Here is a 17,419-nt window from a genome sequence, read left to right as displayed (position 1 = left end):
TTTAAAGGTATTAAATGTGTTGAAATACTTAAGTTCAGACAATCGGTTGGGGAATTTCTTATAGGTCTCCGTCGAAATTGAAAAATTCCAATAATTTTACAAGAAAACCGTTATAAAAAATATATAATAAAATTACCACAAAAATACTATCAGTTTCGTTACATTCAAGAATGTAAACATAGTTTGAAAAATAAATTTGTTGAATATTTTAATTTTTACTGAATTTAATCTATTATATTTCAGAGATATTATATACAACAGGTATATATATATGTTTATATTATAAAATATACAAGCAGTTTATTAAAATAGAAATATATCGTTTCATTCTGTGTACAAAATTAAGAATTTATTGGTATTGCAATGTTTTTTCATTTATATATATAATCACATTTTGAGAAAGAAGTAACTCTCTGAAAGCTTTTATAACCCCCTCGATTGATTGAAAACATTCTTCTATTGTAGGTCATTTTTATAATTTCCCTGCGGTTTCAAGAAAATTGAGAAATACGATAAGCCTAACGGAAAAACTTGAGTTTGAAACCTGAGAAAAGAAACTTTCAGCATTATTTTAAAATTACTTAACAACCCCCAAGACTTAAAATGTTCATTGGTTAAATTATTTAGTATTGTACAGGAGTCACAATCTAATTTTCAATATATTATTCCGTCTATTTTTGGCACTTCTATAACATTTTTGTGTAGTTTTTATATGATACTATTTAAAACAGTAAAAAGTTTTCCTAAGCCTAGAATCATTTTATGAATACGGTAATGTTATATACTAAGTTAAATAGAACACTAGCAAGTGACGTGTTGATTTAATTGAGACAAGTATCTTTTTATCTTAAATAAGTTAGTTTCAATGTTTTTTTTTTTTTAAATTTCAAATTGTTGAAATGATTACTGTTTAATTTTCGTATTTTTCTATGTATTAATTACAATATTTTGTATATTATAATAATTAATAAGCTGAGCTAATATAGTTATTATTCATAATCCTAAACCTTACTTATCAAGTCCTCGGTGTATACTACACACTTATATACGTTGGGGTTAATATTGGGGTTGATATACCTATTAATTGCATCTCGGGCCCAAGGGTTTAATCCATAATAATTATGTGTTCTAAATATCCATATAACGGTGTACACATATCCAGTCTACCCATGTATCCATATAATATATCTTATTTTATTATTTTATTATATAAATTTAAAATGTTATCACTTTACTATTCGTACATTTTACACATTTTTATTTTAGTTAGTATAAACTTCATTTTTAAGAAACGTAATTTTTCTATTAATTGAGTTATTGGTATAAAATCACGTGTAGTTTATACTCATTTTCAATATGGGCTAATTATTTTTAAATTATGCACTGATTCAAAATCTAAAAACAAATCGTTCAACTTTTGAATAAGCTACGTCAACATTTTCCACAAACAAAGATCCGATAAGTAAAAATGAAGGTTTGAAAAGTAGAAATTTGTATTTCCACTCTTTTAAGTAGTACATAAAATACCAAGAATTTGAAATTTTAGTCTTAAAATATATTTAAAAATCACACAAATCATTGTTTGAATAAATTCATTATTAATGGAAAAAATAGAGGGGGGGTCAAGCTTGGTGAATCTCTGCATACATACAATGGCGTGAACAAGCATGACCACAAATTCAAATATTGGCCATAGGTACTCGTCAAAATAACTCGTCAATGAAGAAAAATTAATCCATGTCACTAGACCATGTTTTTAGTTTTAATTTGTTAAATTGCTAAAAAAAATGCTTTACCAAATTTACCATTTGCAAACAATATTATTTTCCAAACGATGTATAACCATGTTGAAAGGAACAATCTTATTCGTGTATAAATTATGCTTCCAATTTAGTTTATTCGTTTGATGGTATCGGAATTCAATTCGTTTGATGCTGTATATAGCTGTTATACTTAATAAATCGCCATTGCTACAATTTGCAATTCAGTGTATTAAGTGATTTGTTATTTGATGTATTTTGCTCGTTATTATTTTCTCCGTCGGATGTGTTTTTTTCTATATTTTGTAACGTATTTATATTTGTCTTATTATTCCGTTACTATATATTCAAAGAGAAATTATCGAAATTTATGAAATTGATATAATAAATATTGTAATTGATTTCTTTGATTAAAAAAAATAATAGCTATAATTCCTTTGATTCGATTTCAATGTTCTTGTACACACAAATATAATTGATTTTGTATTATTTATTTAAAAATCTGTTTCCAAAACGTGACTTTTTCCAAAAATCTAAGTAGGCCAATAGCGATTACTTTTTGTATAATTTGATCTCGAAATGTACATCTAGTAATATTCGCCAAGACTGCTAAGACTGTTTAAATTTCAAATTTTTATTAAAAGCTAATATTTAAATCAGTTCAATTTGATATTATTTTCCAATAATACTGTGATTTTTAAAAAAAAAAATCTGTAAGAAAAAAGTGCAAATGGACAAAGGTTCTGTTGTATATCACTAATGTTTTATTACAATATCATGTTGAATTCAAGACCTCTATCGTATTTAGGGTTAGATACCATACAGTTACAATTAATAATCTCACATGAATTGAAGAGACGGAAACTTAAACTTTTGAATTTTTCAATTTGTACGTCACAGCTTGCTATCAAAACTTCGGGTCGATAAACCTTTCTATTTCCGATAGAGTAACTTAAGCCATGGATACAAAACGTGTAGGTGACCTCTGGTTTAGTGCCTCAGGCTTGTGATACTTTTATATTGGCAGTGATTATTAATACACATGACCTAATTAAATTACAATATTTAAACAGAAATTACAGTAGTTAGGTAATACCAAACCTTTATTAATTTCTAAATAAAACATGAAAAATTGTTTATTAAAATAAATTCATTGAAATAAGGGAAAATATCAGCAAAATATTCTATCCGTACCTACTAGCTATAAAACTTTACGGAAATAACCTGTCGTGTACTGTTTAACGCTTAAAATTCCTACTAAACTTCCTTTGATTTTTCTATTGAACTAATTGACGCCAATGAGTACCTACCGTAAACGTATCAATACAATGATTACTTAAAAGTACAATAGTTAATTTAAGAGAACAATTGCGTACTTTTAGCGGTAATTTTGAACTCGCTTCAAGTAATCCCTAAAACTGTAAACCTACAAGCCGTAATTAATTAACAAGGGAGGGGATTGTAATTAAGTGGCCAATCCATTTTAATCCACTTAGGACCGGTAATCTGTTCCCTAATATCTATTACTATTTTTTCTTCTTCTAAACATCGCTTGAAATCCTCTAGGTAATCGATAATGTAATGTACAAAATAATATAATGTATTTACGTTGCTCTATTGTAGCAAGTATTTAATTTTCTTTAATTTGTGGAAATGCATTTAATTCAATTTTATTAAAACGTTTAGCTTTTACTTGTAATTTTTCTAAGATTGTTCAGAATTCACAGTTTCTAAAATATATTGTACGCTATTATTCAAAATTTCATAATAAAATATTAAATGCTTAGCATTGAAATCTGAAGGCAACACATTATTGTAGTAATACTTACTATATTGTATCACTATAATTTTAGCATTTTATTATGATGAAATATCAACAAGTTGAATTTTTAAACAATTTCACAGTTTTTTATAAATTAGTAACAATTAGATTACAATTATTTGCATAGTAATTTATATAAAGATAATTATTAATTTTTATTTCAAGGCCTAACTAGATGGAATCGAAGGAAAATATTTGAACAAAATAGTAATTATAAAAACATAATATATTTACTTGTATGAAATAAAAATAGCCATGTATTTAAAAAAAGCACTAAGAAAAAAAATTCAAAAAATGTAGTAAAACATATTTAAATTTACTGCAATAGCCAATAACTATCCGACTTGTCACTATAACTGTTGACTTGTAACATTTGTGACTTTGTCTATAATGTTACAGATATTTAACAAAAATGTGTATTACCTACATGATTTGTTCGTTATACCTAAACAATTAAATTGAATGATATTAAAACAAATAACATTTTTTTTTTCACTCAATTGTTTGTCGAATTCACTTAAAGTTAAACATTTATCCGGACACCTACCAGGGTGGGGTGAGCTGCTGTACATATTTTCCACGACTCCAATCAAAAAGGCGTTTACAGTACATTTCAGTGGTGATATTTTTAGGTAGTTTCAAACGACGCATTTACTGTGTTGGACCAATAATAGTAATTAATACGGTCAGTGCTGCAGAAATTGTTTAGTAACAATAAGACACGATCAACAGAAAGTGCGGACCGTTTGTAGCCGCCGTCCCGCCCTCAGACAATAATTAACTTGCTGCGTCGTCGGTCGAGTATTAATACTATTAGCCTGCACGGCACAATCAGTTCGAAACCTATGTCGACGTATAAATACGCCCACGTCCACGTGACTGACATTCAACAAACAAAATTAAACACAACGTGTCAGTTGTGTAGGTGTACTTACCTACATATTATATTTTAAGGGTTTGACGTAAGCGGATTTTCATTCGTCGGAAAAATGTTTTTTTAAACGCGTCACACCCATAAAAACTTTGGTGCGAAAAAGAACCACTCGTAGGCATAGGTAAATACATACTATGAGGTCATAGAATAAACCAAATTTACGTGATAAAAAAAAATATCTTATAATATCTTATCATGTCATAGCGTTTTATTTTTTGAATATCAATAAACCAAAAAACCCCGGTAAGTTGTACTGCTGTATAATAGGTGTAGGTATATAAAGTTACTTACTTATCTTCTCGTAATATTTAGTAGGTCACTGCAATGGATATTGTACTAAATTTGAATTAAATTATAAGCCAAAGCGAGTTTGGTAACAACATTTTTGTTCGATGTGGACTTTAAATTTAATTTTCACGTATCCACCAATATAATTTATGTACCTATTATTTATAACCATGTAACCTTGAAAAAATGATGCCAAATTTCCGAGATTCAAACTAAACATTTTCCCCTTTAGGACTCTATTTAACAGTAAATTAAAATAATTTAGGTAGGTTCAAGTTAAAATTTATTTAAATTTCAACTCAATGTTAATTAACGTCGTAAACACAATTAACGATTCTGAGAAAAAACTATCTGTGTCAGCCTATAAATCTAAGGATCTTTTATTATATATAATATATATAGATTGATAATTTAATTTATTTTTCAATTAGTAAAACGGAAAATAGAATTAATTTTTGCAAAAATTAAGTTGCATATTATAACATATGTGTAAATACTAAATAGGTAAGTTCGTGTTATAAATATACAAAAAATAATATACATATTTTGATGACCATAATAAAAAAATTGAATTTTTTAATCGTGGTAAATAAGAACTCTTAAGAAACCTTGTATTTGTCATGCATTTAAGCATTTTCATGAATTTTTACTCGAAAATAAAAAATCGATCATACAAAATATTATAATCACATAAAAAAATGTATTGGAAAATTAAAAATGTCTACAAATAGCACAACAATTCCAAAACATTTTGAAAATTATAAAGAGTCTAGAAAATATTAATATAAATATATAATGTTCCCGATTATTTTAAAAAGTACTGGAAATTTTTTCTTTTTACCCCCCAGAGTACCAACTAGATCCAATTTTCAATTAAAAATCCCAATGCTAGCATAAACCAGTTAACAAGTTTAAGTTCCGTTAATTTTAACTTTTAAACTTCACTTTTTGCATTTATTTTTTATTAAGTTAACTTTTAATTTAACTTATTTTTATTAATATTAACTTAGGTAATGAAAACGAATTTCTTTCAATCAAGCCTGAATTACGTTTGTTTATTAATAAATAAATACTTAATAAATAATATAATACAATTATTAATGATGATACATAATAGGAAATTAAATATTTGATTATTAATTTGACTTCTTGTTATCATTAGATAGAATTGTTCTATGAAAATAACTTACTTATCTTAACGGCATTTATTTTAAGCTATATATTGGATTTATACTATGTGTATTAAATAAAAAAAATAGCATCTTACTTAGTAAGTTAACTGTTGGTTTCTACATAACTCTGCCAAATTTAACGCTAGGTACCTATATTAAAAAATATCTTTAACATAACTAGCTTTACAAAAATCATTATTTAAATTTTAAGATAAAAAAAAAAATTAAGACAGAAAAATATAATATTGTCTTTAGTACTATATAAAAATTTGGTTTTTAACTATGCAGCCTAACTGTCTATTTATTTCGCAATTACACAATAATCAACAATTATAGTAATTAAGTGATAACTGGCACAGGACCATTTATAACTTACTTTGAATTAGCATTTTAACATATTTAAGATTAAAATTATATTTTTTTTCGATGTTCATTTGAATTGCCTGTATCAAACCCCTTCAAAATCAAGTGTGTGGCATCCTATTAATAACATCATTGGGTGGACCCATAATGGCAACGACCTAGGACTGTTTGATCTCATAGACTCGAACTTTCAATCGATATATATGTCACCCCTCCCGACTTTTGGCTTCTGTCAAGTCGGTATCCACTTTTAAAGAAGAAATAAATTTAATAAATTACCCACACACCTTTATTCTAGACTGTTATACACAATTAATTTTCTTCCTTTATTTATTTTGTAGTTAGTACTTACATAGCTTAAAAATATTAAAAATGTATATAATTTTTATACTTACATTTAATAGATAAATTGCTTCTATTAAAAATTGATTTGAAAAAACTGATTAATTAATATAGTAAATGTCAATATTACTACCTACACAAATCGACTATCACGATTGAAGTAAACATACATTGAAATTATTAACTAATAATAATTTATCATTGAAATTGAACCCAGGTGGATATTGAATCATATGTTTGGATAAATGAAATATGTTCATAACGATACAAAATACACGAAAACAAATATTTCATCAAAGCAAACTTTCCAATAATCGTTTTTAATAGTAAATTATTATTATTTTACCTAAAACTCAATACGTATTGTACTTGTAATCGATAATGTTTTGATGACAAAATCAAAATTCAATTTAGTCGTTTTTAATCAACGTTTTTTTTCCACTAAATTATGCCTGGGATCACACTCAAGATTATCCAATTATGAATTCTGAGTAAAAACTAATTAGAGATATTTTTTTTATTATAAATCTATTCATTCTAAAATAAATATTTAACCAAATCGTGTGATATTTTGAATCAAATATATAAAATTTACATTATTGTAATTTATAACATACCTAGAGGTACAACAAAGAATACAACGGATATGAACCGTTAATATTCTTAATAGGTAGGCAACTAGCAACTAATTTTATAAGCTATTTTTTCACTGGCATTATTATATACTTAGTGTAATAATTGTAAAGAAATTTGTTTTATATCATTTATTGTATTCTAGTAAATGATTAAAATGTAGTTTTGTTCTTAATGTAGAAATGCAGAATGTTATAAAATATCGTTCTCATATTTGCGACGAGAAATTTTTCCAAATTCCGCCACTCTAAAAGAGCTGAGACTTGGTATAGAGGAACAAGGGTACTCCGGTGTCAATTTGATATTAAAGTAGAGCAGATCCACAATCTGTTTTCAGACTGAGACTAGTATTTCCAATGCAAATAATAAAATTGTATATACTATATTATGATATAATATAGTATATGTGAGTGTATGACAAATAATATTCTGACAGAAATTAAATTTCTATTTTCTCGCATATTATTTCTGATTTGTTCGTTCTATTTTTATCTCTTTGGTTATATCATAGTCAATGTCAAATACAATACAAAAAACAGCAACTACAAAATAGTATTATCAATACACTAGTACTTTTCTCCGGAACTAAAACACAAACCATTTTTTTTTTTTAAATATTTCAAAACTATATTGACGTGATGAAATGTTTAAAATTAATCGTCGTTAGTCCATTGAAATTCCAACCATACTTTTAATAATATTATAACATAAGGAATAAATTGTTTTCCCTGAAATTTTTATTACTATAATTCTTTTAAGCAAATACAAAAATTGTTGAATTATTTCGCCAACAGTGATGCCCGCTTTCCTGTACGAGTAAGACGACATTATTTTGTAAGTACCTACTTAGGTACAATAATACCACCTAGAGCTGCCAATATTATTATATCACAGCGTACGAAATGTCTCACCGGTCCTCTGCTTAGACGTTTATAAATAAATCGAAAAACATTTACACAAATCCGCGGTGTGGAACACGACTCAAATTGATTCCTTTTTTTTTATTTTCATGTAATACAATAATAAATTCTTCAAAAAGCCTTTGACTCGCCCACCTCTGCGTGCGATGTGGCGCGCCGACGATATTATTACATTATATACTTAGGTATATATATATATGTTTATATAATACTGTGTGTATAAGCTATACAATATAAGTATATAAACTGCAGACTTTAGATTTTATTTATTTGACGTCGATAACCAATAAACATGGCATGACTTCGTTAGCGAGTTTATACGCGCCGAAACGTTGGAGACGAGGCTTTATTTCGCTTTACTTATTTTTTGTCGTGTTCTTTTCTTTTCTCGCCGCACGAAACCAAACTATACCTTTTCGGTCGACGGTGCAGCGCACATTGTGTTTTGTCGTATTCGTCGCCCAGTTATGGCACAGTTCACAACGGCTGTGTTGACGTTGTGTTATAAAAAAAAAAAAAAGTCCAATTTGTTTTCCTTGCGCAACAGAGAGAAAATGGAAATGTCTAGTGTTTATACAGGCCTAACAATGGCGGTGTAATAATTTTCACCGCCACCGATTGGGTATATCATAAACCGTCATTGTTAGAGGGCCGTATTATATTGAGTGAATGTTTTTTTTCTCTTCGTAAAAAAAAACTTAGGTATAGGAACGCAATTTACACTGATGGTCGATTTATTAAACTTTTTTAGTTTATTTTTTTATTTAGAATACGTCATAAAATAAGTAGATCAATTGTAATATAAACTAAATGAAAATAAACAAGTGTGTGTGTTTTTGATCAACTATATACTGATGACAATATCATCTAATTTTTCACCTTCAACCACAAAAGGGTAATTCGTTATGTCATTAATTATTTATACAATGCTATTATAATATGCTGTATTGAGTGCTAGAAAAGTGTGTTCCAACGTTTATACCGATGCTTGAATAATTAAAATAAAAGAGACACTTTTCTGACAAAATCAACATTTGCTTTTACTGACCAAAGTCCAAAATAAAAATAAACATTATAAATCACAATACATGAAATACAAAATTTAATAATATATAATTTATCAAAGTGATAATACGCAGGTCACTAATTAACATGACGTTTTAAAATACAGAGATTTCAATCATTTTCTCTCCATAAAATTGAAAACAAATAAAACTGATGATCCATGCGTGGATTTGTATGCAATCACATATTTATTCTGCACTCTGATACCTATAATATGATAAGTATAAGCACAGAATGGCGTGTAGATCAAAATATGTAATTATCGTAGCGCATATGTTTGCAAATTTCTAAGTAGTGATGTTTGAGGAACTTATTTTGACTACAATATATTTGAATATTTCTTATTTTAATGAAAACTTAGTTGTTCTATAGACATTTTCGAAAAAATTAAAAATAATTGTAAAAAAAAAATTAGCATTTGAATTTTGATTTTATTTTTTTCGATTATTATTGAAAAAAATTGATTAGGTATATAGAATATTAAACTAGGAACAGATTTTCCTGATATGCTACCACAATTATGTTATTATCTTTAATAGTATTATTATATCGGTAGATATGATACTAGGATAAGAAAATATCGATTTAGATTTTATACCAGTGGTTCCCAACCTCTTCTATTCTACGCCCCCTTTGTAGATTTTCAAAAATCTCATGTTCCCTTCATGGCTCCATAGATTGAAAAAAATTATATTACCAACGTCGTGGTGGCATAAAACGCGTATGTGCCCCGATGAACGTTATGAATGTTTAACGGCTGGTTCTTTATTGAAACCTGATAACTGGTCATTCTTAATTTTTATTTTTTCCATGCATTGTAAAATAAAAATAATTAAATAAATACAATTTTTACTTCATGGTAACTGCTTGCACCTCCCTGGCAATCTGTACACGCCCCTCCCACAGGGTGGACGCTCTCCAAAGATTGGAATTTAGACCATTGGTATTATTTATTTAGCTATTTATAATATCATTTTTCCAAGTGCATATTTTTATTTTTTTGTACATATTTAGACTTTTATTATTACTATTACTATTATTTACAATTATTTTAACTTTTAGTAGAAATATTTATTCATTATTTATTCATATTTAATCGTTTTTAGTGCATATTTGGATGGCTTTTAGTGCATATAAATCCAAGATACATCAATAAAGATTAAAATATTTTGTAAATAGTAAATACCTACAGTATATTATATATTATAATATACGTTATGGTCGTGTTGATCGATTCTTAAAATGTATAATGGAATAATGATTTATTAGCTATGTATAATATAATATAATATATTATATTATATATATATCATAACTACTCATAGTGCGTTTTATTACTACTGCAACTCGACGCTAATGCGTCTTAGTGGTGTTTTTACATTAGGGTTTCTAAAATTAGCACGTGCGGTAAAATTAAAATTGATAACGAATATTCTACACATTTTTTCTATCCTAGTTTGATAACCTGGTTTGAGACAAACCCGCCACGAAGCGCGTTAGCGTCGATTCGCAGTGACTATGAAATCCACTTTAGTTGATTCTGCTAGTTCATATTCTCACTAAGATGAACCGATCGAAACAATCATATAAACAAATAATTACTTATTTTACAATTTATTACGTTAATTAACTTATGAAAATAATACTCAAACTAAATCATCATATCTTAAAATGTTGATTAAATATGTTTATTATTCATACTTTCTAACTTGTATTTCAACTCTAGCATAACTGTATCCCGCAGTTTTGTACAATATTTTCAGTATGTTATTATAAATTTATAATTTATAATAATTTACTTGGTATTTAGTGCGCATAATAATATAGTAATCATAGTAACAAATTGTTTTAATGTATATTATTCTGTACTTACAAAAATAAATGTAATTATTGTTCGGGAAGATATTATATAAGAACCTGTGGTTTCTTTGCACGCGTGATCTAAACACAATATATGTACCTATTAGAGAAACAACAATATTTCCAACATTTGGTATGGAACATTAATTTTAACAACAACGTTTGATTAAAATTTAATATTATTATAATAATATGTGCCATCGCGACGTCGTTTGGTTCGTGGTTCTAATTTTGTGTGTGTGTGCGTGCGCACGCGCATATTATGTGCTGACTTCAGGCGATTGGCTGCCGAAGAGGACGACGAACTTTCGGAAGTTCAACCGGACGCGGTACCACAAGAAGTCAGAGATTGGCTTGCATCTACGTTCACAAGACAGATGGCTTGCACAAGGCGCAAGGGTGAGGAAAAACCCAAGTTTAAGTCGGTGGCACACGCCATTCGTGCTGGAATATTCGTTGACCGTATGTATCGTCGTGTAATCAACGCTCCGATGATGACGTTCCCACCAGACGTCATCGAAGTTTTAAAGGTAAACTCGCAGAGTTCATTTTCTATCGGTACATCATTTCGTACCAAATAACTATTGCCATGTTATACACAATATAAACATAATATTATTAAACAGCAGATTCGACAATGAATGTCAACAATCAATTTTTTACGTACCCACGCTATCATAGCTAATTGTATGACCAATATCATCTCTATTTTTCATATTATTAATTGAAAAATTAGTTTCATATTAATTTAGCTCAGACCATTTACGGTTAATATCCACACCTTCACTCGTTTGTTCCGATTGAGCATTCCACTATCATGATTATTTTAATTTGATTAATTTGGTTTTTATCGCATACGTGTAGTACATAAAAAAGTAATTAAATGCACAAAAATGAAAACTGATAATTGACCATGAGCATTTCAATTTTATTTCTTATGCAAATTTAAAATAACATATCAATTATTTTCGATATCTCTATTTGATTACTTGGGATACTAGACTATAAATCTAACATGATATGTAACGCGAATAATTATATTTAAATTCAACTCGGCCAGTACTTATCTCGAGTTTGAAATTAAAACAAAAAAAGCGTTTTTTATTTAATGAATATTTTAATCTGCTATTTAATACTTACCAAACACTGTAAAAGTTCGTTAATTAATCCACCGCAATTCGTTATTTTAGGACATCAATGATTGGTCTTTTGACGTATACAAACTGAATAATTACGGAAATGGACAACCGCTGAAATACTTGGGATATGACTTGCTCAATCGCTATGGAATATTCCAAAAATTTAAAGTAAGTTTATTATTTATTATACTATGATAAATTATAGGTATTTGATTTTAGAATATTTTCTTAACTGTACAACTTCATTACAGATACTAAAACTAATATAAACGTAATTAGGGCATGTTAAATTTGAAAAATGTTGTTTACGTGTACGGTGTATGACCTACCCTTTACCCAGGTTTTACTCATAAACCCCAAACACCTGTTGAGAAAAATGCGTAACCCCCACTCAGCCACTCACCTAAAATAAATCCCGGTCGCGCCACTGTTTAAAATAATTGTAACCCACACATTTCATTTTATTTTTTGTTTTTCAGTTTTTTAGGTCAACATAACCTACATAATGAAATATGAGAAAATATATTTTAATAATACTTTATGAGACATACGTTTTATTGAATCTATATGACGCATACCTACTGAATTTTCAATTTGATTTTCGTTTAAGTATATACAATTTAAACTTAAAATTAAAATCCATTCAAAACATGATTTTATATTATATTTGTACTTTAAAACTGTATGTTTACTCTTATAACTTAAGTTATTATTATTAATTTAAATCTATTTTAATTAGTTGAATTGAATCACGGTAAATTTAATTTGAATCACAGTAAACTGTAATATTCAGGGCTTGCAAATGTTATAGTAAATACTAAATAGTAACGTTATGATTATAACGTTATATTTGACAAAAAATAATTGAAATTTGTAAACGTATAATTATAACGAAATGCGATAAGTCAAAAATAATTAAATACTACAAAACAAAACATAACGATTAACAAAATATATTATATATCATTAAAAAAAACTATAGCGCAAAACGTAATTTATAGAATATCATTAAACGAAAAATAACGCAAAACGAAATATTTTAAAATCTATTTATTTAAAAGGTCTATTGGTTTTGTAGAAGAATTTATTTCATGCAAACAATCTAATGAAAATAATTAGAATATCGATGTAAACAAAATAGATTTGATTTAAACAAATGTTTAGTTAATCTATCAAAGTCCAATATATAAGTCGATTGGCATACATTTAAGGCTCAAAGCTTTTCCATGGTTTGCAAACGTTATATTTGACAAAAAATGATTGGAATTTGTAAATGTAATTATAACGGAAAGCAATAGTCAAAAATAAATAAATACCGCAAAACAAACCATAACGATTAACAAAATATATTCCATATCATTAAACAAAACATAACTCATAACGTAATTTATAGAATATCATTAAGCAAAAAATAATGCAAAACGTATTATTTTAAAATCTTTTTATTTAAAAGGTCTATTGGTTTTGTAGAAGAATTTATTTCATGCAAACAATCTAATGAAAATAATTAGAATATCGATGTAAACAAAATAGATTTGATTTAAACAAATGTTTAGTTAATCTATCAAAGTCCAATATATATGTCGATTGGCATATATTTAAGGCTCAAAGCATCTATTAACACCAAGGCTTGCAAACGTTATATTTGACAAAAAATAATTGAAATTTGTAAACGTAATTATAACGGAAAGCAATATTCGAAAATAAATAAATACCGCAAAACAAACCATAACGATTAACAAAATATATTCCATATCATTAAACAAAACATAACTCATAACGTATAATTTATAGAATATCATTAAGCGAAAAATAATGCAAAACGTATTATTTTAAAATCTTTTTATTTAAAAGGTCTATTGGTTTCGTAGAAACATTTATTTCATGCAAACCATCTAAGAATTGATTATATTATATTCCGTATCCGGGCCAATACTTACCCGCATTAGTTATTATTTTTAAATTTAATAGGTATTAACACTGATTTAGATAACGGTTAACGTAGAACTTGCATAACATCTTAGGGCCTTTCTTGCAATGTCCGGTTAAAGTTAACCGACACTTAACCGGCCGAATTCGGCCGTTATTAAAATCTGTTATCAGTTGGTTAGCGTTAACCGACACTTTACCGGACATTGTAAGAACGACCATTAGTTCTAAATGACGATAAACGCAAAACTTGGATAACGTTTTAATCCTAAATAACGAAAAACGTTTTAATTGTAAATAACATAAAACTGAATTTTTTTCAAATGCAAGCCCTAATAATATTATTATATTATTACATTGGTTTTAATTCAAATTCCCTATTTCGTTTCACATTTTACATTACATCTACACGTATATTCAACAAAAAAACTGATGAGTTCCAAGTGTTTGGGCTAATATAATATAGCAGATTTTAAAATTAAATTCTCAGAACATACTTACGCATACATACCGAGATCTGTGGACGAGAGTAGTAGAGTGGTTTTTTACACTTTTAAGCTGAAATATATTATGTATACAAACACTAAAAACAATAAACGAAATAAAAATTATATTATTCAAATTAATCACACCATCAGTCAATTAGGTATCAACTAAAATTTAACATTTACATTTTGTACCTACACAAAATATGTTACTTATCAAAACGACTATTATATAATTTTAAAATAATAACACACAATAAATTAACAATTATTGTGAATACATAGACAATTTTATATTATATTTTATTAGCCTTTACTGACAAGAACAACGTCATTCTTATCTGATATATTTTTTGTAATAAATTGACAATAATATTGCACAACACATTTACGGCGTAACTGTAAACCATGGGGATAATGTTCATATATACTACAGTTTTTTTTTATTTATTTGAAAATATGTGGTCTTTGAATAACTGTTTATGAGTAAATATATAATTTTTTATAGGTATAAGTACACGCCTATTTTTCAGTTTATTACTTTTCTCGATAATTTTTTTTACTCATATATTTTTGTAGTACTTTATTTCCAAGCACTTATATCGGATCCATTTTTACCAATTCTTTTTACGGGTAGTTTTTTCGAGTACCCACTGTAAATCACCAGTATCATTATCAAAAATATTTCGCTACTCTCGGAAAGTAGTATACAGGACATTATTAAGCTCAACAATTGGAACGCTGTCATAAAATATAATATTATAGCATTAAAAAAAAGTTTAAAATTGGGCAAAAAGTTTGATTTATCTAATATCTTACTAAAAGATAAATAATTTTTGATTCTTAGAATTTGTATGAACACAACTTATGAAAAATATTGTACTGATTGCATTTTTAAGCAAATTTTAAATGTTATGAATTTGTTATAGTTTTAATAACTTACACATTTTTGTGATTTTGTAATTGAATTTCATTAAATTTTTTTTAAATTTCAAAACTTTTTAACGAAGTCTGATAATAAAATACAATGCTAATAGAATATTTTATAAATGTATGTTAAATAATGATTATAGCTTAGGTAGAAAGAAATAAAATACACCAAATTGTAATTAATACTCTTAAAACACCATAGATAAAAACGTTAACAACATATTCAATTACAATTATTAAAATATTTAATTATAAAGTCATACCTGCATTATTTTTATTAAAATAAGTTCCCACCAACCAAAATAATTAATATTTTTTCTTAATGTATAGAAGAATATTGTTGGTACTTATACTTAATACTGTTTATTATTATATAGAATTTTAAAAACGGAATAAATAAAAAAAGAACATTATTTCAAGCGTTAAAGGAAGAAACATATTAAATTTTAAAAACGAATTTAAACATTTCATTGATATTTAATTTGTGTGATTTACAGGTGCCATCGGTAGTCATGGAGAACTTTTTGTGCAGAATTGAAGAGGGATATTCAAGACATAAAAATCCGTACCATAATAATTTACACGGTGCTGATGTCGCACAAACTGTACATTATATGCTCTGTCAAACTGGACTTATGGTAATATTATAAATGTGACAAAACATTATATCATGCTTATTGAATAGTATTACATATGAAAAAATTTTAATGAATGCTTGAAGGGACTTCTCTCTAAAATATCACAAAAGCCCACCAGTCCAAGCAATTTTTTTTTAATCTTAGAATATCTTGTATTTTTACATTACTAATTTTTTTTCTTTTATAGAATTTACCACTTTGTTCCTTTAATATTTCTTCTTTTTTATCTGAAATGTTGGTTATGCTGATTTTCATTATTTTCTTACTGAATATAATACTATATTTAATTTTTATTCCTACTTATATCAATGTCATCACAACAATTTAATGTTAAAATAAGTATCTACCTACACGTGAAATGACTTTCCTTCAATCTCCAATAGAAAATCAATTTTTGTGATTGTTAATAATATATGGGAATTTAAAACTTCGTGTTTTTATTGTAGAATTGGTTGAGCGATTTGGAAATATTCGCGATGTTAATTGCTGCAATTACACATGACTTTGAACACACTGGAACAACAAATAATTTCCATGTTATGTCGGGCACAGAGATTGCCCTATTGTATAATGACCGCGCTGTGTTGGAAAACTATCATATCAGTTCAACGTTCAGGTTAGCCATTTTAAAATAATTACACTAAATTATATAAAAAAAAATTTAATCAAATAGATTTATATGTAATTTCATTATCATTTTGATGATTAAACGAAAAAAGATTAATTTCAATGTTTTTACTAACTGTTTAAACAACTCGATATTTAAAAAATTTAATTATGAAACCAATTTAAAATTGCGTTTCTATTTTTTTTTCCATTTAGAAGTATTTATTATGATACTTAAATTAATAATGCATTTGAACTATTAAATAAATTAAAGTACTAAATTACATAGGAATGTTTTTTTTTGTTTTTAACAATGATTTATTTTATAGAATATTAAAAGATGAGGACTGTAACATTTTGCAAAATCTTACCAAAGAAGAATTTCGTGAGTTCCGTACACTAGTCATAGATATGGTGTTAGCAACGGATATGAGCTTCCATTTTCAACAGTTGAAAACTATGAAACAACTTTTGGCATCGCCCGAACCTACGTAAGTAGTACATACCTAATATCGTTTTCGATCAAATGGTTT

General features: G+C 27.0%; 1 protein-coding gene across 8 annotated transcripts in view; it reads left to right on the top strand.

Annotated features, from left to right (window-relative positions):
- The window catches only part of LOC100162857 (calcium/calmodulin-dependent 3',5'-cyclic nucleotide phosphodiesterase 1A), a 424,716-nt gene that overhangs the window by 401,860 nt on the left and 5,437 nt on the right, over positions 1-17,419 (top strand). For all 8 annotated transcript variants that reach the window (XM_029486979.1, XM_029486974.1, XM_029486969.1 and 5 more), the window contains 5 exons: positions 11,437-11,689; positions 12,350-12,466; positions 16,140-16,280; positions 16,727-16,896; positions 17,216-17,377. In XM_029486979.1, the coding sequence (XP_029342839.1) occupies positions 11,437-11,689; positions 12,350-12,466; positions 16,140-16,280; positions 16,727-16,896; positions 17,216-17,377 (843 nt within the window). The remainder of the gene's footprint in view (positions 1-11,436; positions 11,690-12,349; positions 12,467-16,139; positions 16,281-16,726; positions 16,897-17,215; positions 17,378-17,419) is intronic.

Source organism: Acyrthosiphon pisum, chromosome X (genome assembly GCF_005508785.2).
Source record: "Acyrthosiphon pisum isolate AL4f chromosome X, pea_aphid_22Mar2018_4r6ur, whole genome shotgun sequence".
Lineage (NCBI taxonomy): Eukaryota > Metazoa > Arthropoda > Insecta > Hemiptera > Aphididae > Acyrthosiphon > Acyrthosiphon pisum.
The sequence above is the reverse complement of the archived record's forward strand: the minus strand, read 5'-3'. Positions and strand labels throughout refer to the sequence as shown.